The sequence below is a fragment of the Vulpes lagopus genome, chromosome 8, assembly GCF_018345385.1.
Source record: "Vulpes lagopus strain Blue_001 chromosome 8, ASM1834538v1, whole genome shotgun sequence".
Classification (NCBI taxonomy): domain Eukaryota; kingdom Metazoa; phylum Chordata; class Mammalia; order Carnivora; family Canidae; genus Vulpes; species Vulpes lagopus.
Window position 1 is genome coordinate 24,444,663 of NC_054831.1, and position 23,685 is coordinate 24,468,347.

Here is a 23,685-nt window from a genome sequence, read left to right on the forward strand (position 1 = left end):
TGCTCCCACCTGCCCTCACTCTAGTTTAGTCCTAAGAAGAACATGAAGGTTCTTAGCATGGGTCTGTTTTCTTGCTCAAAGGGTATCTTGGTAGTTGAATTGATAACAGTCAAACCATAGTAAAAAGAAAAAAAAAAGAAAAAAGGAAAGAAAAAGAAACTCAACTAAATTTTCCAATTCAAATGTTGAGGAAAAAAATACCCTGATTTGGATAAAAATCAATAGTGATATTCCCCAGCCCCTGTTTGTCTCTGAATCTTTGCCTGTAGGCTCCACTCAAAGCACACCAGGGAATGATTAAAACCCACCATTGGGACCCACAGTTTGGCTGATGGATGTTTTTTTAAAAACAAAGTTTTGTTTCTTTATTCTGCAAAGAGGCAAAGAGATGAGTCCATTTGATGATGTGAGCCTTAAAGTTGAAAAAGACTGTGCGGAAGAACAAAAGTGAGGCATAGTTCCTAAAGAGCTTTCACCCACGTTAAAAACCATCCAAATTCTCCCCATGCACCCATTCTCTTGTCTGCCCAAAGCTCAATGAATATCAGTTTTCAAATTGATCCCTCCATATATTCTCTGATACTTTAGGAAAAATTAATATCAGGACATTTGGTTTAGAATTACAAGTGGCTGGCTTGAGCTAAGTGACCCCTGGTCTCCTGACCAGAGTACCGTTGTGCTGGGTTCACAGTGCTGTGAAGTATCTAAGAACTATAGGTGTGTGAGACTTCTCCCTGTCCAGCTGTACTGCTTATCCTATGGGCTTCCAGGTGCCACAACACCTGGAGAACATAGTATCCTTCTGTGGTTCTACTTCCCAAGTAACGAGGTCACCACTATTCTTTATATGATGCCTTCGCTATAGGCAATAATGACTGAACCCTCACAGTATCCCTGAGCAGGAGAGAAAGAAGAAGTAGGCCTTCTCTCTCTCCACTTTACAGATGGAGAAACCAAGGCACCGAGAGGTGAAGTGAGTTATCCATGATCACAGTGGGGACCCTGAATCAGCCTGTGATATTTCCTGATCGTTCTGGGTCTAAAGAAAAGCTTCTAGGAGGTCTACAGCTAAAACAAATCTCCTAACCCCACTGTAGCCTGAGGACCCCAGAACTATGTTGGGTATAGAGAAACAGACCAAGGGAGTTCATTTAATAGGTGGCCAGTTGTCTATATCCACCATGACATATGGCCAATGGCTACTTCTAGAAAGATGTTCACTGAGTTGCCAATTAGCACTATACCCAAAGAAAATTATTATTTTTTTGTCCTCCTTGGTTTAAGGATGGATTTTAGGAGTAGTCCTTCCTGTATGAGCATGGGTGAGTTGACTGAGTTCAGTTTGCATTGTGGGGTCTTGTGATTCATGTTAGGGATTGGCAGGGGCAAGCATCTCCTAGCTGGGCTTGCATATTGTTCTGCATGGGATGAAGCAGGCCAGGGCATGGGATGAGGCAGGCGCCCCTTAGGACCTGCCTGCTCATTTCCAATTTGGTCTATTTTTAGCCCTTGACACAAGGTGTTGACCATGTGCAGGGGGATCTCCTACGGTTGTCCGTCTGCTGCCCTCAGGAGCTGCCATTAATAGCACTCCCTACCTTTGGCTCCAGTATATACCAGCCATGTCCTGCCAGCCACTGCAAGGAAAGGTACAGGGAGCAAGAAGGCACAGCCCCTTTCCAGGAGGCAAAGAAGAAGCAGATGGTGCCCAGGAGAGTCAAGTAAGGCAGACAGAACCAGGCAGGCAAAGAAATAAAGCTGCAGGCGGATCAAGGCAGTGCCCTTGTCTTTTGATATTTGGCCAATAGCACAAAATGCAGTGTTTTAAGCAAGAAATGAAATCTTTAAAATAGCTAAGGATGGATAAGAAAGAGGCTTGTGTTGTCATTCATTGCAGGGATGCATCTTTTTCCCCAGTGAGAGATTTCAAAAAAAAAAAAATCTCTGAGATGGCAAAGTTGCCTTTCTACAAGTTTTGCGATTGGGACAGGCACACGTCAATTTAGGATGCTCTGAGGGTAGCCCTCTTACAAACTTATGATGTTGAAGCCTGTGATAGGCTAACCACTGCAATTCCCACATCCAGGAGGTTGATCTGTGGATGGAAATGCAATGTTGCCTACGACTGTGGCCGGTTTTGGATGAGGAGATAATGAGACAGACTTTAACCTTGAAGAATTTTCCCATTTTATTCACCTCGTTCACGCCTGGACTTTAATAAGAGGGGAGCTGATGTGGATTTGAATTCACTTTGCACGGGATACTTGTGAATGCGTCATACGGAGAATCTAGTAGTCAATACATGTTTGAGAATGAAATGAGCAGAACTGCTACCTATAAGGCTAATCCAGCCTCTGGGGTGTATCCTTTTCTTTGACCGTGCAGGGTCTTTCCAGGTCTTTTTTGAGCTCTTCGAGACTTTTCCTTGTTTCTGAGGCTACACTGGGAATATCACTTGAATCTAGGTGAGATTAATTGCAATGAGCTCTCTTCAAACTCTCCAAATTTGAATCCCCCCAAGCAAATCTGGTGGTGTTATTTTAACACTGTTCAGTTTGGCAAAGACATAACAGATTTTTAGCTTTTTGATAAGACGATCAAATCAGTGTACACAAGGAGGGCCTCCTCATAAAGGCCACCACCCAAAGTGCTGTCATCACACAGAAGCAGCCCGACAAAGCTCACTTTGAGTAAGGAGCCACTTTCCTTAGAAAAGAAAATGCCATCCAGTGTGCTAAATAATTTTAGGTGACCCAATCTACCACATTTGAGAAGCCGGGACCCAGAGGGTGTGGGACCTATAGGTAGAATATGCCTTAGCCCCAATGTCCTTTGGAATCTGACATTCTTTTCTCCAGACCAAAGGCTCTAACCATGCACACTGCTGTCTTCTCCTTACACCTGTTCCTAGGTAAAGGAGAACATTTTGCCAGAGTCCAGGGGCATCAGGACTTAGGGCTTATTACCAAGCCCTCTATCCCTAGGAGCAAGCAGCAGGATAAATAGGCAAAGGGGAAGTAAGCTTTCTTGATCACACACATCAACACAGAGAGGGTAGTTTCGGTGTATACAAAGGAGTGGGGCACCATCCATTTAAGAAGTTCTCTAAACAATCTCAGCATCAGAAACCTCTATTTCTGACACTATGTCTATGTGGAACTGAGTAAAAGTAGAGGGAAAACTGAGAAGATGATGTCATTTGATGTTTTCAAAAAAAAAAAACTGTAAATTTTTCTAAGAATAAGGATCCTATTGGGCCAGGATCTGCTGCCTATGCCATGAGATGTCACAAGGTGAATAGAATCATCCTCATGACCATGGTCCAGACAGGGATTTGTACTCTTAAACCACTCTGGGACTCAGAAGGGCAAGTTAGGCCACCAGGGCCATAGAGTATTGGCTGAATTTGTGCTTGGGGAGGTAGAGTGAGGGGAACCCGGCAGGAGTGGGAGAGCCCCTGGGACCATAAGGAAGTATTGTGTTCCTCTACTGGAATGGGACATGTGGCAGCATGTGCTATCAAGAGCAATGGGGCCTGTTCCCCATAGCACACCTGGTTCCCAACTTATTTGGACAGGTCTGACCCTATAGAGCAAGGTGAACTTTCTAGAGACAGAGTGGAGAAGTGTGTTAAGAGAAATTTGAGGGTGAGTGAGGCCAGTGGGGGCTCATCTGGTGAACTTAAACCTTCTTAGCTCCCTTCATCATGGCCTTGAGAGACATAACATTCTTATTTGGGATGTCACAGGCTGGTGACAACCAGCTCACAGGATGTCACCTCAATGCTTTATGAGAAGTGTGAGGTTTCCTTTCATTCAGAGGCCCAGAGAAGAGGCACACTCGCTGAGCAAGGGAGAAACAGGACCTGCAGAAATGATGCTAACAAAATCAGCCTGATTTTAGAGATAGTGCCATATTTCTGAGAATGAAAAGAAGAGCCAAAGTCTCTATGGAGGGTTGTGGGCATATTTGATGGGGTGAGTGGCAATAAGTAAAGAAAGGGGACTAGTTTTCTTTTATTCTACAGCTCCTGGTACAATGCACTTCTCTCCTACCAGAACTAAATATTGGGAATTAATTAGTTTTCATCAGTCATTCCCTCCTGGGGTGGGGGTGAGGGGGCAGCTGGGGAAGCCTGACCTACTGCCTCATCATCCATAAGAGGTTTGTCAGCTGCTCAGGCAAATGGCAGACTAAAAGCAGGTTCTCAGTGTGGGATGAGACCACCACTTCTCACTGAAAACAAAGAGTGACCCTGCCACAGAGCTGTCTGAAAGGTCTGAATTTTCAGAACCAAAGTCTTCTGGATAGGGAGATAGATCTCCTGGGGGAGTAGGTGGAAAAAGCCGGCTGCCAGCAGCCCTGTGCAGGGGGGAAGCACACCAGAGGAGGAGAGAAGACCACAGGGGAGTGGCTGGGTGGGACTAGTGGACAGAGGGTCTCCAGGTGATCAGAAATGTAAGGACCTGCTATAGGCTGATGGTACTAAGAAGGCAGATGGAAACTCTCTTTTGGTCATTCTCTTTGTGTGACCCTGCCTCCCTCTCATCGTTTCTACTTCTTTCCAGACTTTTTCCACCTTCTGTCCCTATGCAAAACCAGATTTCCCTGCTGCTGCTCATAATGCATATTTTCATTTTCATCGTTAGGGAAGTAACCAGTGTGAGGGAGGGGTGGGGAGTAACATTTCTCATGGGATGAGTGTGCCCTCCTGACTAAGTCTTGCTAAGCCCAGTCCAGCAGAGGTTGAAAGAAACGATTTCTGAAATGTCCTGTGATCTTCTCATTTGTTCCCAGGGGCTAAGGCCCCAGAGGGCCCTCCCTGAGTTGGAAGTTGTTACCCCAACGTTTGGCGCTCTAGGTCTGTGAGCTTCGGTGATTTTCTCATTTGCGTGTAAACATAAACACACACACAAACACACACGTGCACGCACATGCTTAATGTGGAATAGTAGAATACAAGTGTCAAATTAAAGCCCGTGGCTGTGTCAAAATGAAACAGAAAGAGAAAGGAAATAAATCCAAGGAGAGGAAACAAGCCAAAGTGGCAGAGGTCCCAAAGGGATGCGTGGGGGACAGTGTTGAGGATTGTTCTAGTGATGGATGTCTAGAGGGCTCTAGGCACACAGAGCCCCAGAGCTGAGGCAGACAAGAGATGGGACCCCAGCAAACCAGGATGGGATGGCCCCTCGCAAATGGCCTCACCTCCTTCAGCCTCAGCAGAGTAAGCAGCAAGCTAAGCCCTCGGTAGGAAAGCAGAATAAAAAGGAAAAGCACCTCTGACCAGATTGGAATTCCCAATTAAGTGTTGAGTGGCCCATGGGCCTGTCCCTTAGCTGGACAGAGAGACAGTCCCACATGGCCGGTCTTTGCCAAGACCTAGGTGTGCTCTGTTCATCATGCTTCCTAGATGGCTGGGCACGAGGACCATGGGCTCTCTGCACCTCCCCTCCTTTCCTCCTTTCTGCCAGGGAGGACCTGAGGGGACAACTGAGTCAGGGGGACAGGACCACACTGCAAAGTTTCATAATAGCAGAGAAAATCATAGGGATCTGAACAAAAAAAGGAGCATCCAGTTTATAACTGAAATGAAATTGAAAACTTGTTCTTTTTTTTCTTTTTTCTTTTTTTTTTAACAGATTTAGATAAACAATAAAAGGGATGGGAAAGAAAAGCTTCTTTGAATAATAATTTTTTAAAAAAACCCACAAACATAAAAAAAAAATCCTCAGTTTTTGAACTTATCTTAAGAATAGTTCAATGTGAGGTCTTGCACCCTAAACAGTTATATCTGGAATTTAAAAAAAAATTGCAGCTCCACACAACAAAGACAAACAGTATTTACTGAAAAATATTGTGCGTGTACACGTATATATATATATACATATACATATACGCGCACACACACACTTTTATATATATATATATATATATATATCTTTTTGTGGAGATTTTTTTTGTGTGTGATTTTTTTTTCTTTTCCTTTTTTTTTTTTTTTTTTTTTTTTGTGCCCAAGTAGAGATACAATGGGATTGAAAAGATGCCCTAGAACAGAATATTCCTTACAGGAGCAATACTTTGAAAAGTAACATTTAAAAATGGTTGAGCATACTTGCAACACCTCCAGAAATTCAACTTGGTACAATGTGAAAATAAATAATTGAATCAAATCTTCACCCAAATGACGTGGCCTCAGACCCAGAGTACGCTGCTGGTATGAGTCTTGCCAATCAGACAGGGGCTGATATTCAAGCACCATCCCCTCCTCCCTGCAACCCACTCCCCAGCACCCTTATACTCCACCTCAGCCATACCCAGAGTCTGTCTTGTATCCATTTTCTACATTTCTGGCAAGACCTTGCAGCAGACACATACACACATATATACGTGTGCTATGGGCACACACATACACACACGCACACACACACACACACACACTCACTGCACACACAAAATTTCCCACTCAACCCAGATGCACCAAGTGAGCTGAATGACTTTCAGCCAACCACAATGGTGAAAGACAGAAGCACCAAACAATCTTTGAAATGGGTCAGTTATTACAATTTGACTTTTTTTTTTATATTCTAATTTTCCTTAACTTTTGTTAATATTTTTAAAAAGCACAAATGAAAAATGAAGAATTCTTTCCAGATCAATTTAAGGCTTCCCACCAAATGGAAACAGAAGAGGCCTTACACAATATCACATGTGATAAATGTATACCTTTCACGGCCTTAAAATGACAGAACAAATCATTTTTGCCGGTCACTGATTTAAATATTGTGCCTTTAAATTGATGTCATTCTTTTTGCTACTATGCTGAGTTTTATTATTACTGATGTTCTTTGATTACATAAATGGAAATTTCCTTTAATTTGCTTTAGAATTGCCTGTTCTTATAGAATTATTGGGGTGGCTTTTTGTTTTGTCCTGTTTGCTTTACCCCAGGATGCAAATGTGATTCTTAGCAGGTGAATGCTAAAATGGCACATAGTCAGCCTTCAAGTACCTTTTCCAGCCATCTGAGTTTCAAACAGCTAGCCTTTTGGCTCCTAGAAGGCGCTGATAAGTTGGGGGCAAGGACAGGTGACAGGGAGAGGAATCAAAAAGGAGGAGGGGCTCCTATGCCTTTGCTTTTGGTAAATTTGTTTGGTTCGATACAAATAATTGGATAGGAAGAATGATTGCTTTGCGGTTTTTTGTTGGTTAGTTTTTGTTTTGTTTCTAGATTTGTTTCATTTGATTGTTTAATTTTCCCTCTCTTGGTGCAAAAGTCACCAGAGAGTTTTGCATGAGGAAACATGACAGTACTTAATGAAACTCAGCACCTATAAGGGCATAAGGCAGTTGAAGGTTTTGTTTGTTTGTTTGTGTTTGTTTTGTTTTGTTTTGTTTTGTTCTTTCAATCAGCACCAATCCCGTAAATGATCTACACTTGGTGTAAGGTATAAAACTTTTTTTTTCTTTTGGAGTGGAGACAACTCCTCCTTCTCCACCCTATGAACCATAGTGTGGGATTTTTTTCAATACTGTTTCTTATGTGTAAAAAACAAAAGAAAAGTTTTCTTTTTGTTTTTACTTACAAAACATAGAGAATATCTTTGTATACATACAGCGACTGGAAAGAAAGCTTATCTGAAGGGGTTGTGACTTATTCTTTTCTTTTTTTTTTTTGTAGCATTGGTGGTGGTGATGGTGGTGGTGGTGGTGGTGGTGGTGGTGGTGGTGGTTTTGTGTATCAGGGGAAGGGAGGGTTATATTTCTTGTGAGCGGTGTTTACCGCAAACCAAACTTAAGGTTCCCTTCTCAACTTGGGTCAAGATGCTCTTAGAGTGAAGACTCATACTGTAACAACTCATAAAGGAGCGGTCCGTCTCGATACCGAATGCCTACTGCCGTAGGGGTGACATACTGCAGAATGTTAATAGTCCTTCTCAACCTCCTGTCTACAAAATGAGCATCCCAAGCTGGGTATCTCTTTCTTGGCATGTCAATCTTAATGAGGGGCCCTTCTGGGGGATAAGGACGCCCCAACGGGGTAGAGGGCACCATGGGTCTCACTTGGAAAACGGGCAAGCAAGTGTCAGCCGTGAGATCCTCCTGTTGTTCCGTTACGGCTCTGGTAGGCGTGACCTGGGTCCCCCGGTACCCAGGGGTCTGAGGCGCCATGGGCTCAACATCGGGGGGCAAAGGGATGCCCCAGAGCAGCTCGGCACAACAGGAGCTGGCAAAAATCTTAGCTCGCGGCCCCATGGGATGCAGCACACCATAATATAAGAGCATCAATGCGATCCCAGCCACAAAGCTAATAAAGACACAACACAGTGCTGGCACCGCATAGGAGTCAGTGGTCTCCGGGTTTCTGTAAAAATACCAAAGGAACGTCAAGGCAGCATTCTCGGTCAAGACTATCGTATAATATGCAAACATTCGATATCGAGTCCGCCCTTCCTTGACGTTAAACCAGCAGAAAATGTACACAATCCCTACCACCATGTTGAAGAGGATCTCCTCCCACTTGGACATGCAGAAGTCTGTTCCGCCATGGATGATCCAGAAGGCCATGGCGCACCAGTGAACCACCACGAAGATTCCGAAGTAGAGCTGGAATATGGAAGCAAAGAGGGCAAAAGAGATAACTCTGGATGAGATGGTGAAGAGGCGCCAGAAGAGGTGGATGAGGGCCCCTCTGTAGCTCATACTCTTCTTGTCGTCCCTGGAGTCCCGCAGCAGCTTGTGATAGGAGGCTAGCACCCAAGCCAGGGACATCAGGGAAGTCACAGAGGAGACACCTGCCGGAAAAGACACAAACCCACACAGTCAAAACCTTGGACATCAGGCGCCGGGCACAGCGGGGGCTGCCAGCCGAGGAGACGCCCACACACACCACGGTCTAAAGGAGGAGGGAGAAAGAAACACACAATCAGGTACTGGATTTTGAGGTCACAGCTGTTCCCTAAGCTGACAACTTGTGGGGTTTAGGTTTACTTTTTACCCCCGTCCCCCCCGTCCGGAGATCCTGGGGACCCACGACTCAAGAGTTAAGCAGAGGCTGATGTGCCTGGCCAAGGAGCCGAGACCTGGGCCTGCCATGGGGATTCACTGCATGTACTGTGGGCCAGGAGGCATGTGTTCCATTTTAAGGAATCATGAGCTTGCGGGGATCCTTGTTGCACACCGATGGTGGCCGGAGTCAGTGGCCCCGTCACCAGCAGCCTGTGCTCTCAGGAAAGCCCACAGAATGGATCACTGATAGTGAAGCCCCACAGCTTGCTCACTATCCCAAGTTACCACAGCTTGGGATTCTCCTCTGAGAAGGGACTGGAGTCTCTCTTGCTCTTTGGTCATCAGCTCACTCAAACTTCTTAACTGAGGCTTTTGCCTTCAGTTTCTCCATCCCCTGCCTAAGGCCATCCTGACCAAGGGCCTTGGGATATCCTGTCTGTTGTAGTGGCTGCCTTTCTTATTCATTCTCGCCTCTCTCATTCTCGTCCCATCCTTGTTGCTTTCTCCAGCCCACCACTCTGCTCAAAGTTCTCTGAGGCCTTGACTTGGGAGGCCCTTCCTTGCCTGATCTCAGCCCTGACTCAACAGTCCTGTTGCTCATGCTTTGGGAAAGCCTTTTCCACTCCCCCATCCTCTGCATTTCTCCTCGGCGGGCAAGTGAACGTGTCTGATCCCAAAGGATACCTCAATTGCCGTAGAGCAATTATTTGTAAGGCTGCCTATCGGTTATGTGTAACTAAATCAAACTAAACACAACAAATAGTTACTGGAGTCTCTCCAGCTCCACCCACAAGAAACGAATTAGGCAGGTATTACCACACAACTCCCTCTCAGGAGAGACTCCCCATCACTCCTCAACACCCTCACGCATCTTCTCCACTCTGTCCACCTGAAGGCTCTTTTTTTTTTCCTTTCTCCCCAAATTTCAGAACTAAATGCAACCAAATTCAATTAGAATCCTGAATATGGTCCTTTTGGCACCCCTCTTCCTACCAAGTTCCCCACTCTCACACCAGACACAATTCCCCTACAACATTCCTCCAGACTGAAGTCAAAGTCACCACATTAACCTCTGTCAGTTCAGAGATCCAGAAACTGGCTCATCAAGAGATTCATGAAACTGCCCCAGCTCTGAAGACTTTGATTTGTCTTTCCCTGGGGCCCTGCTCACAGTCCCACTCCCCTCCAAACATCAAGGGGAGTCAAAGTCCCCTGGCATTTTACACTCTCCCTGTATTCACCTTCCTCACCCACCTCACTCACATAGCTCCCTTCCAACATCTCAGAGACACTCAGGTTTACAGATTGCAGAACAATATAGCACAATAATAAAAACCATTATGTGGCATGAGCGTAGAAAAACCCCAGATTGTTAACTGTTACAATGAGTTGTAATATTCTTTTATATGCTTTTGTAATATTAGCAACTGCCACTGAAAACAAACGGGAGAAACCATCCCAATTTCTCCATAGAAGCCAATCTTGAAAACACCTAACAAGTTTCCTCTCACCATTTTGGAAAGTTCTGGACACAATACTTTGTGTGTCCTTCTCTGCTCTTTGTACACACAGGACATTTCCACTGGCACCTGCTGAGGTCACACGTGCTCCACAACCATGACACAGTGATAGTGCTAAACTTTCAGAGCCTCCTGTGTTCTTGATGTCTAGTGGGGTAGAGCAGGGAGGGGAATGGGACCTCTTGGGAGTCACATGATTTAGGCTATCAGTTTCCAGAGGGTAGGGAATGTGTGATCATCTTGGTAGTCGGTGCCAGGCTTATTACCAATCCTGGAGCATCATCAGAAAGTTCCTTTTAAACTTCTTTGTGACATCAGCCCTCTCCTGGTGAACTCATTTCTTGATGATAATAATCTTGGTGGTACAGCTGACCCTTAATAATCAGATGGGAATTCTATAGAAGTTGAATGGGAAGAAGACTTGATTTTTTTTGTTCCTTCTAATAAATCAAAATGTATTACTTCTCCAGTTCTAAGAAAAACATGAGTGCCAAGCTCATGAAATAAGAAAAAGCAGCTTAGCTTTTGCCAGAGCACAGTCTAACTCAGTCTTATTCTGAGTGTGTTTTTGAACAGACTAGGCAGATGGAAGCAGGACAGCCCCTCAGCCTTCATTCACGGTACTGATCTCTGTGCTCTCTGTGTTGTTACACTTACCCCGTCCACACCAAATATGAATAAACAGAAATTCAAATGTCCATAAATCGCACATAGCAAAGCCAAATTAATTCTTCCTCATTATTCTATCTTCTGGGTTACCTATGACATCTCCAGATCTATTCCTGTGGTTCTGAGGGCTAGTGTTCTGTTAACACCTGCTTCACCTTTCATGAAGTGTTACAGAAACTGCTTCCCTCAGAGCTAACCTGTACATGGCCTTGGTTCTTGGTTAATGTTTCTGGAACTGCTCTCTGGAATATGGCAGCAATGTTCCCCAAACATCATAAGACATTAATGTGAATTATAAGGAGGGCTTGGGACATAGTTACATGGATGACAGATCACTTCTGTGGGGCCAGCTGGCCAGTGGATGCCCAGCCACTGGCCTCTCTGCCTTATCTGTTCCCAACTTGGTAGGTTGTAGGTCACCAAACAGTATATCCACAGGAAGCTTCATAGACCATCCACTTCAACCCACTCATTCAACAGGATGCAGAAGTGCAGGGATTTGGGTTCCTTACCAGGATTACCCTGAGAACCACTGACAGTACAGCTAGGCCCACAGTACAGCTCTCTGCCGGCCTGATCACATTTGTCCTGGCTCTTCATTCTTAATGTTCCCTGTCCCTTTGTCAGTTTGGCTCTCGAGAGGCCCACCAGGGAGCACCTTTCTTGAGGTCATATGTAATAAAGGTCATCAGCCTTCTCTAATGGCAGATGTCTATTCTAACACCAAGCTGTTGGCCCCTCAGGGTCCTGAATGCCACACCACATCCTTGGCATTGTGCAAATGCTCCAAGTTAAAAGGAAAAGGGAAAGGTGAAACTTCTGATATGTGGCATGGGTGCAGGATGCCCAGGGCAGAGGCCTTGTCCAAGACTGGAGAGTATGTTTGGTTTTTTTAAAAATTTTATTTATTTATTCATAGAGACAGAGAGAGAGAGAGAGGCAGAGACACAGGCAGAGGGAGAAGCAGGCTCCATGCAGAGAACCCGACGTGGGACTTGATCCAGGGTCTCCAGGATCACGCCCTGGACTGCAGGCGGTGCTAAAGCGCTGTGCCACCAGGGCTGCCCCTGGAGAGTATGTTTGTCTGGAGTCTCTTTTCTTCAGAGCATGGTGAGCAGGGACAAAAAGGAACATGAGTGGGGGCCTCATGCCATGGTAAGCCTGTCCTACTCTTTCTGCCAGCAGCATTGGCAGAAATGATCCTGTGTGTAGGGGGGTACGCCTGAAGGTGGCTACTTTCTAATTCACCACATTCACCAAAGAACTCCCTGTTCTATGCAAAGCTCTAGACATATTTTTGGGGGGCTCCAGAGTTAGTGCTGCTAAAGGGCTGAGTACATCCTAGAAGAAACCAGAAACACCAGGCCCACTTTAGGACCCCATTTGGAAAAGTAAATAAATAAATAAATAAATAAAAATAAATAAAAATTTAAAAAAGGACCCCATTTGGGAGGTGTATTTCTTACTGGATGCTCAACAGAGAGTAACACTTAGCCTCCAGGGACTCAGGAACCAATAGTACAAGATATTAGATACACTTGTTATCAACTCGCCTCCAGGAAACTTTTCTGAATCCTATCTATGACATTGGTACATTTGTTATACTTGGTCAATGAATCAAATGTCCCATGATTTGCCACCTTTGCATCGTTTCTCTGGACAAAGCTTGTGGCCTCAGAAACCCACAGGACCATAAGTGCACCTCGAAGAACTGTCAGCAGAAGGTGCTTCAGGGCAACCAGCTAATTCTGGAGGCTCCACTGGGGCAGGGGAGGGAGGGAGACAGATGTGTTCTCTGTGTACCTGACTGTCCCAGAGAACATAGCATGATTCACTGAGCGTGTATATCCATTATCTTATTTAGAAGAACTTGGTGATGTAGGTACTTATTGTGGGCTGACCTGTGTCATCCTTCCTGCAAAAAAAAAAAGTCATATGTTGAAGCCCTAATCCCTAGGACCTCAGAATGTGACTGCATTTGGTGATAGGGCCTTTAAAGAGGTGATTAAGTTAAATAACATCATTAGAGGCAGCCCTAATCCAATTTGATTTGTGCTCTTATGAGAAAGTGGGATTTGGTCACACAGAAACACCAAGAATGTGCTCACACAGAAGAAAGGCCATATGAGGACATGGGGAGAAGGAGGCCATCTGCAAGCCAAGGAAAGAGGCCTCCAGAGAAACCAACCCTGACTCCACCTTGATCTTAGACCTCCAGCCTCTAGAATGGTAAAGAAAGATATGTTGTTTTAGCCACCCAGTCTGTGGCATTTTATCACAGCAGCCCCAGCAAACTAGCACAGTTTTCTAATTCAATTTTTTTAAAGATTTTATTTATTTATTCATGAGAGACACACAGAGAGAGGCAGAGACACAGGCAGAGGGAGAAGCAGGCTCCCCACAGGGAGCGCAATGCAGGACTTGGTCCCTAGACCTGGGATCATGCCCTGAGTTGAAGGCAGATGCTCAATCACTGAGCCACCTAGGGGTCCCTAATTCCATTTTTTAGAAGAAGAAACTTAAGATATTTTTCAAAAAACATATATCTGTCAAGAAGTAGAGTCAGGATTCAAACTCAGCCTCTGACACCTGTGCTTGAAAGTAACCACTGTACTAATGGGCCTTCCAGACATGATCTTAGAAGAGACTGCATGAGGGGAATGGAAAGAAAGTCTAGGCACCTGGGTACAAAGGATTTGAATCTTTTGCTGAGTTGAGAAGAAGTATAGTAGCCATGGGTATCTGAGAGAGGCACTTGGTTTTGGAGCTACAAACCAAATTTGCATTCTAGTCCACCTTCCTCAGGAGAATAACATTCAAGCCACAAAGAAAGAGGTGACTCCAATAGAATTAACTGAGATCACTTTCCCTCTGTCAAGTGATTAATCTTCCAAGGCCTGCAGTGTATTCCATTGCAGAGGGAAGACGTGCAAGGTTTTCCTTCACTGCTGTGGCTCACTTGGAAGATTTCTGTCTCACCTGAGGTCAACCCAAAAGCCAATGCATTATCCTGGCCAAGACCCAAGCCCAGAGGAACCAGCCTTGAAAGGGACCTTGTGGCCCCCAATGAGATTCTCAGACAGGCCTGGGAACATTTATGATTTGCTCCCACTATGGCTCCATGACTTTCTGTCTTCCAAAGATCAGACTGGAAATTGTTAAACACTTCACGTTCAGCTGTGACAAGTTCTGGGCAGTGACCTTCATGGCTTGCTCACTTTTCCTGGTGCAGATCAGGAGGCGGGGCTTGTAGCTGGCCCAATGAGCCAACTGGAGCCCAGCCCCACCAGCTGGGAAGACACTAACCTGGAGCCTCCTAGGGGGTCAGTCCTCCTGAGAAAAGCTCAGGAGAGGGGCCTTCAGGTTCTGATCACTAGACCCAGGGTTGAAAGATTTCCAGAAATGGAATGGCCATACCTTATGGCTAGCCAATGGAACAGAGAGGGAGGGGATGCAATTTACAGTTGGACACTCCTTACCAAAGAGGAGTAGTCATTAGGGAGGGTCCAATTAGGTGGCATCAGTGTGATATCCAAGCATCACTCTCACTCAAACTTATGCCAGTTGGGGAATAAAATTAAAAATGTGAGTATGGATGTTTCATTGCATGAGAAGCATAGAGACATGGTGTCTGGGGGAGGACAGCCTCTAAAAATCAGGGAGCAAGGGACTGATGAAGTGAAAGAATCAGAAGGAAAGCTATGACATAGTGGAAGGGATCAGGGTACAGCCACCAGGGTGAGGTAGGGAAGTTGATACATGACAAGTCCAAAGCAGGGCCATAACCAGAGCAGGGCTGCACCAAGGAGCCATCAGGTGGGAGCCCCAACACATCAACAGAAAGAGAGCTTAAAGGAGAAACCAGACACTATAGTATCTCATGGGGACAACCCAACATGGGGGTTCAAGGAATACTCTGAGAACACCCAGGGGGTATTGAGAGATGGCCACAAGACTTTCTGAGTGCGAGTAGATGAAGTCAACGGCAGGACCTTGTTTTGCAGGGTGACATGTGCACACCCAGTTCTGTCATCAGCTGCTGTCCCCCACCTTTCTGCCACAAGTGCTTAGTTCCACCACTAAATCACATGTTGGAAAAACATTTAGAAGAGGGGTTTGGTGGGGGCACTAAGCACAGGGTAGAGCAGGGATAAGAAGAGTCAACCATGCAGATTCCCAGCTCCCTCTCTCCTGGCTCCCTCCCATCAGCATATAACCAAGGTCAAGTTCGTCCCATCTTACAAAGACTAGATCCTCCCTGAACCCTATACCTTCTGCCAGTGAGATGCCACCTCCCTGTGTCTCTTCTCTTCCAAACTTCTTGAGGGTAATCTTGCTCCTTAACTCCCCTGCCCCCCACTTTACTCTTGACCCTCAGCCCCAGCATAAGTCATCAACCAATTCCTCAGAGCACCATGCAGACGACTTGTCTCTCCTGATGCCGTGTGACATTTGGCATTTGGATTCATTCTGTCCTTCCTCACACTTGACTGTTAGCTATTACCCTAGTTATGCCATCCTTTCTTTGCTGGGCTGTTATCTCCATTTTATAGGTAAGGAAATGGACCCTGAAGTAAGAGTCTTCAATATGGCTGCAGCCATATTCTGACATTACATTCATACTCAATTTGTATCGTATCATACCCCTAGAGGTTCTCCAAATCAAGAAACATGCTCAACTGGCTATTTGTCTACCAAGGTCAACATCTATATCTTTGGACCTTTACCTCTTCCCTGAAGCTAATGTAAGGGGAACTCAACCATTTGCCCTTCAAATCCCCCATGTGTATTTTCCCCATACCTAGCTCCTTTTAGGTGAGTGATTCTTCACTACACCCATTCAACTTCCCCATATTTCCTACATTTTTAAAAAGTCCAGTCTCTTCTTGGAAATGCTCCCAAAATAAAGATAAAGCAGCTGTGTGTATGGTTCTCAAAACATTCCTGTCTGCCTCCTGTCCTCACCTCCATCCAGGAGACACAGCAAGGGAGCACTGATACAAGGTTACCTTCCTATTCAGACAACAGGGGGAGGGAAACAAGCCTCACCAATGGCATCTATGAGCCAGGCCCAAAGACGCTGAGTAACTTGGCCAAAGTTACACAGGTAGTAAGCGAGAGAGTGAACAACAAAACCTGGGATTATCTCACTCCTCATCTGTGATCAGTGTGCTTGAGCTGGCTCATCCTGGCTTGTGAGATCCAATTGTGAAATTTGCAGGAATTCTGTGGGCTGGCTAATGTCATGCTGGAGGCTTGAAATAGGCGTGGTGGGAATGTTGATACTACAGAAATTTCTACTGCTACAAATCAGAGGTCCCCCAACTCTGCTAAGAGCTGGTTACCAGCATGCTGCTTGTCAGGATCTATTATCCTTCTTGAAAAATGTAGTGGGCCTCATTGCAAATTAGATGGGCCCCATCAGGCTGTCCTCCATATTCCAACACCATACTTCTAGGCAAACTGACATACTATTGGCTATCGGTGAGAATTATACTTAACAAGTTTGATGTGAAACCGATGAAGAAACCATTCCCTTTTTTAAACTTTCACTAACAATAGGCTTACAGTAAATAATTGAAGGTCTGACAGTCTTTTTTGAGACTTAGTCTTTTGCAAGCATTGACGTCCTCATTTTTGTCACATTTTCGTGTTTGGAAGGGTGTGATCCCCACATGAGGTTACCACATGGGGTAACCTTAAAACACCCTTGATATTTCCAGACTGACCCTTAGTGAGGGTCCAAATAGAAGATGGCATCTACCATCTGTGGATGGAACCCTCAGGACCTACAAATGTGTGTGGCTGAGTCAATGTGGAAAAACCCAAGGGCAATCAGAGTGCCCTGGTGTAAACAGAGGGAGGGAAGACTGGAAAGGCTTGGGAAAGCTGACATCTGAAAACCCGTACCACACCCTGAAGAAAAAGATGGGCCAAGGGGGACAGAATTTGGCCACTACATAGGTAATCCTTATTGTAGAATATCATCTCACCATGGTTTATAGGAAATACCTCTTTACTGCCTCTGTATCCAGGCTGATCTTCATCTGCTAACCGTTATTAATGATTTTGATAACAATGATCACTCCCCTCTACTAAACAGCTACCATGGCCCCAACTCTAGGCTAAGCACTTGACACACGTTAACTCAATCATTCTTCCCTGCAAACGTATCCGAAGCAGTGGGTTGATCTGAAGATAGGGAGACTGAGGCTCACAGGCTGAGGAAATTTTGCATATCAAGTAGTTAAGAAATCACAGAATTAGGATTTGAATGCTGGCCTGCCTAAATCCCAAACTCAGTCCTTTTTTAAACACCCGGAAAGGTGTGTCTCCTCACCCATACCTACAGATTAATGAATTAGCTTTCAGATTTATACATCAATTTCTTATCAGTTTGGTTAGTGTGTGGCAGCCCTCTGATCATCTCTGTGAGCACTGACAAAGTCAAATTTGTGGGCCTGCCAATCTGAACTCTCAGCCCTGGAAGGCCCTGAGTGTCCCAGGATATTGGGAGGCACATCCATCTCCCTTGCCTGGACATTTGGCATGGCCTCCTAACTCATTTCCCAGCATCTGTGCTTATCCCAACAATGTATTCACTAAGCTAAAATATGCCCCTCTGCGTGGCCTCCCAGGCATGGTAGGCTGTCCGTGGTCACTGATTTTCAGAGCCTTTCCCATGGGACAATATGCATTCCTGCCCTGTTGAACTCAGTTGTGGTCTGTGGCTTGCTCTGACCAGGGAGACATGAGTAGGAGTATGTGTGTCACTTCCAGGCAGAAGGCCATGCTCTCCCATGCTCCAAGAATAGGCCACTCTGCCAGTGACCTGGGACAGATGTGCAACAAACAGGAAATGAATCAACTTTTTAAGCCAACAGAATTGTTTGGGTATTCTACAAGGCAGCATGGCCAGCCCATCCTGACTGATGTGCCACCTTGTTCAGAGTTAACACCATGGTTGGTCCTTTTAAGAGCCTTCAGGGACCCGCATGCTACTGCCTGGGAGCAACAAGTGTCATCTGTCAGTTACCTTCAGTAACTCCCTTTCCCAATGAGTGCAGATCTAATGTTCTTTTCATGGTGTCAGGCTTTCGTCCAAGGCCCTACATGATCCATCCTCTTGCCCTCTGCAGGGGCTTAATGGAATCACCTCCCACCAGCTCCCTGAACTCCCTCAATCCTAGATGTGCTCCAGACTCTCTCCCACCTCAGCCCATAGGCATTTGCTCTTCCTCTACCTGAAATGCCCTTTCCCCAGATACCCAAGTTCCTCAGCGAGCCCTTGACTCAGAGACCTGCTTCTCAGCCAGGCCATCCCTGACAACCACGTTGAAAAATTGTCTCCACCATCCCCCATGTCTCCTCCCACTTCCCATGCTTTATTTTCTACCTTAGCATTTCCCCCACCATCTTGATAGACTTTATCTCTTATTCTCTTACTTGTTCCTTTTTTAAATTAAAACCAATTTTTTTTTTTATTTTAGTGCATCTGTTCCAAGGGCAGGGCCATAATTTGGTCTGGTCCTTCTGAAACTACGTGCAAAAGTGTGTCATAAAAAAGTCTATAGCTATTCTCTGATTCCCAAGTGGGCCCATAGGAAAAGGGGCCTGTGACCCCACCAGTCATCACAACCCACCTCTACCCCTGAATATGGGACAGGGGAATTCCCTAGTAGCCAACATTTATGCCTTTGTCCCTAGGAAGAAATAGTTGAGGGTAGAAGAGAGAGAGGAAGAGAAAATAACATTTATTGGGTGTTTCACATGTATTAGGCATTATGTCACATACTTTGCTTATGTTAGTTACTTCATTTAATCCTGACAATAATCCCATGAAATATCTGTTGGTGTTCCATTTTACAGACGAAGAAACCAAGGCTCAAAGAGGTAAGTAAGAAGGTTTGCCTGAGGTTACTGCATCAAGCATGTCCTTTTATTCTCGACTGCTTTGATATCCAGCACTTTGCTGATCCTCCTACGAAAAGCAAGAACTTGGTGCCTTTCCCATGCAAACCAACCAATCCAGAGGAGACCATATTCAGCCCACAATGCTCACAATCATCCATTTAACAGCAGGGCAAATATCTTCAACAGGGGTGATTTTGCCCCCACTCCCAGCGGGGACATTTGGCAATGTCCCAACACCAGGTGTGAGGGCTACTGGCAGTCAGTGGGTAGGGGACAGGAGTGCTGTTAGAGCTGCTGTAAGGCACAGGACAGCCCCCCAACACACAGCAAAGAATTATTTGGTCCCAGATATAGTGCTGATGAGGCTAAGAAGCCCTGTGATTGAGTATTCCTATTTCCTCAATATTCTCAGTAAGTCAAAAGCCAAACTGGGAACCTGGGTGTTTCTGATAGCTGGAGATTGAAGCTTTCTAAAGAGTTCTCTCTGAGAAGTGACTATGCTGGAAGAGGCCCATGGGGTACAGACATAGTGCAACATTGGGAGAGGCTATGAGAACAGCATTTTTAAAGTCTGTTATCTGTATAATGAGTCTCTTCTGAGCTCTACACCAGGGGCTCACGGCCACTCTGGGAACCAGCGGATAACAAGAAGGTAGCACCGCTCTCCTTGAGGAGCATCAAGGTCGAGCACTGATATGTAAAGAACCCAGCAGAGGAAAGCTAAAGCTAGCCCTCTGTTTGCTTGTCTCTGAAGACACTGTCAGCGCTATCAAAATACTATCTTCACAGCCAGCTGGAGAAAGACAAACTTTACAGATTCTAGAACAAATGTCAGCCACTCAGCTAGCATGGTTCAGGCCTCACAGATGCCTGGATCCTGGCTGGCCTGGAGCACACGGTGGGGAAGACCATCTGCTGTCACTGGAAAGTTCCAGCAAATCCCTTCTCCTTGAGGAGCTCATGGCCAACTAGGCTCAATGCCCTGATGTTCCCAGAGTGAGTGCATTTTAACCCAGGTCGTGAGGTGCCCTGGGAAGGACACACGCCTTGGTATAAACAGATCTGCCTTTATTTTACTGTTTTTGGAACCATGGGTAAAAATGTGGATTTGTAGTATTTAATGAATTATGAGTATAAAACATATAGGCACAAATTTGATATATATATATACATACTATACACTATATTCATATATCTATATATAGTGCGTGTATATCCGTATATCTACAGAGAGAAAGAATACGCACACACGCACACACACACGCACACATTGTATATATACATAATGAATACACATTGTGTATCCCATAATACCAAAGATGCGTCTTCATGATGGTCATGTCAAACAATCCTGAGCCTCAGGACACATGTAAAAGTGCTCTGGAAATTGTAAAAGGCTTCATATGCATTAGCTCTTCTTAAGTTTTAATTTTACTGATATTGAAATGACTAAGCAGTCGAGTCAGAGAGAGCAAAAAGCTTCAGCCTGGAGGGGGAATGGCTTTGAGAGATGGCTCCGCTCAGCTTCTCAGTGCTGCTTTTCCTATTTGGACTTTATAAAATCTAGACTTCAAATTTTTGAATTTTGCCATGGGATGTCAAGGGTGTGTTCTTGGCATATTACAGGATGAGATCAGACCTCTCGAGCCAAAGGCAAAGTTCATCTGCAGCCTCCCCGTCCTTCCCAAGCCCCATCAGAGACGTGATGGTGTGGGGCCTGCAGGCTTGGTATAGGAGGGGACTTGGAAAGTTATAGTCATTTGGAAGCCGATAAAATTTTTGTTTTTAAAAAAAAGATGTGTTTATTTATTTGAGAGACAGAATGTATGAGTGGGAGGGGCAGAAGGAGAGGGAGAGAGAATCTCAAGCAGACTCTGCACTGAGATCATGACCTGGGCCAAAACCAAGAGTCGGATGCTCACCTGACCGCACCACCCAGGCACTCCAAGCTGATACAATCTTTTTAAAAGGCTGGGAGTCTGAGCGCATCCTGGCTCCCGTGGTGTGGGATATGATATGGTTGTCAAAGCCCTAGAAACTCCATCAGCCAAAATGATCTTGGGTTCCTTTACGTGGGGCCACTGTGGCCCTGAGGATGACTGACCCTGCGTAACTAGAACTTCACTGTGGGCATTCTGGCCTCACGGCCTCCACTCAGCACTCAACAGTGCTAGCTGTGCTTCCAGAGCTGGGACAGAAGCTCAGGGAAGGCAAGGGGCGCAGGGTGGCTCTCGCATACCCTTTTGTTCTGCGGCAGCTCAGGTGAGCGGTATGGCCGAGGGAAGCAGGGCTGCTGAGCAGGTGAGGTTGGTGGGTGCCTGGGTGGGCCTGACTCAGGGGTGGTCCTGGCCCCTTAGCTCAAAATCTCCGTGGCCAGCAGCCCTGGATGAGAAAAGCCTTCCAGGGAAAATGACGTGGTGCCACCAGAGCCTTGCTGAGGACGGTAGCACTGTGTGCCTTCCATGCCAGGCAGTAGAAATACTCGCCACCGTTGTCAGAGTGCCCCCTTTGTGCTGAGGACAAACACGTTTTACTTACTCCTGACAAACCCCCTCTGAGGCAGGAGTTATTAGCTGTGGTGCACAAATGACAAGCCGCGAGGCTCAGAGGAGGCGAAGGCCGCGTTGGAGAGGATGCAGCTCCTCCGTGCAGAGCAGTTGTGTAAAGCCAGGCCTGGTGATTTGCTAATATAGAAAATAAAATATTTGTTTTGTTTGTTGTTAGCCACCATGCAAAACAGGACGCAGTGACTTTTCTTCCAGGTGACAGTCTCAGGAGCCAGCAGGCAGACAAGCAGAAGAGGACTCAAAGGGCTGGGCTGTGAGAATAAGGGGAATGAGAGGGCCCCCATGTGGTCACGGGGTGGGGGGCAGATTTTCCAGCCGGCAGGCCCCTCAGCTCCGGGGCCTGGAAGCCTAGAATGCACTAGAAGGCCTAGGATTCATCGAGGACTCAGCTCTCCGCTGGTCAGCGTCCGGCCAACACTTACCTCGGGTTGGCCCTTGAGGGAAAGCCACCCTAGAACTCCTCAGGATGTCCTGACCGGCGTTGCACTCCAGCTGGGTCCAGAATTGAATGAGTCCCTGGGGGCAAATTCTACAGATGAACAAGTTGAGGCTCAAACAAGATGTTTCGCCCATAACCACGCTGGACGTGGAACAGCTGAGGGGGGTAGGGAACCACCCCAGGGGGGTTTCTTTCTTGAGGTCTCTGCCATTTTGCCCCCCTCCCCAGTGGTGAGACATGTGTGACACAGGAAGGCATTGTTTGTGACACTCGTGGGCTTGGAAATCTTGGAAATCTAAATCCTTGGAAATCCAAATCCTTGGAAATCTAAAGGAAGAGAAAAGATCTATTGAAGAGCATTTCACTGTAGTCTGTCCTGGATGGAGCTAAAAGTTCCCACGAGGCCCAGAGTTCAAGATTGTCTCTAATGTGAATGTCAAGCTAACTAAAGCCACTGCCCCAATTTCACTGAGATTTCCCCCTCTTTTCTCTTCCTTAGAGTCACAGGCTACCAGGACTGAAAGGGTCTTCGGGATTCCCTCCTGCCTTCACTCATAGTAGCCAGGCCCAGAGAAGATGAGATTGCAGGGATCTGCCCCAGAATCCCACACGGCATTCTAGCACAGTGGACTCCCAACCCAGTGCTCCTTCTGCCAGCCTTTGCCCTCTGCAGGGAATTTGGGGGAAGACTTCACAGGGCAGCCACTCTAAGAGGGGCAAAATATCTTGTGTGGAAATGGAAATGTTCTCAGATGAACTGTAGTAGTGGTAACAAGCCTGTGAATATACTAAAGTCAATGACTTATACACTTCAAGTGGGTGAATTGAATGGTATGTAAATTGTATCTTAATAAAGCTCTTTAAATAAAAAACAAAACTAAAACTAAACAAAGCAGCAGCTCTGCTGGCAAGACCTCCAGGCCAGGTGAACCTATAGAAGCAGCCGAGGGACACATCTCAGCCTCCTTGCTACTACTCAGACACCAGAGGGCTCTCTTAGCTCAAGGCCTTGCCCTTGGCTGTTCTCTCATCCTGGCACACTTGCTTCCAAAATTGGCAGGGCTGGCTCCCTCCCATCCTCACATCTTTGCTCAGAAGTCACCTTGTCCAGGCAACCTTTCCCAGCTGCCTTACTGAAAACTCTGTTCTCCTGTCACCTCTCTTCCCAGATTCACCAGTCTCCTGAGTGCCTGTAATTTGCTAACATAGAAAATAAAATATTTGTTTTGTTTGTTATTTGCCTCTCCCTCAAGAAATGTAAGCTCTGTGAGGGCAGGGCTTTCTCTCTGTTTTGCTTATGGCTACATCGGGCCCCAGCTCCTTGACACATTGCAGGTGCTTAATGACTAGTTGCTGAGTGAGTGAATACGTGGCCCAAATACAGTTACTGCTCACTGCTTACTTCTGAATTTGCAGCCCCTCAGAACCTTCCCCCACAAGGTGGTACTGGATAGCCTGTGTGAGCTCAGGAAGCCTGCCCAGGGTCCCTCGTTGTTCGGGCACTTCACACAAAAAACATTTCCAGGTGGCCAACTGCTGTTTCATTGATGGCAGGTAACTCTAATAAAAT

The 23,685-nt window shown here is 45.9% G+C and overlaps 1 protein-coding gene across 1 annotated transcript in view; it reads right to left on the reverse strand.

Annotated features, from left to right (window-relative positions):
- Positions 1-6,025: 6,025 nt before the first annotated feature.
- Positions 6,026-23,685, reverse strand: part of XKR6 (XK related 6) — a 311,617-nt gene continuing 293,957 nt past the window's right edge. Inside the window, exon 3 of the mRNA XM_041765653.1 lies at positions 6,026-8,792. Coding sequence (XP_041621587.1) covers positions 7,828-8,792 — 965 coding nt within the window. The 3' untranslated portion in view covers positions 6,026-7,827. The remainder of the gene's footprint in view (positions 8,793-23,685) is intronic.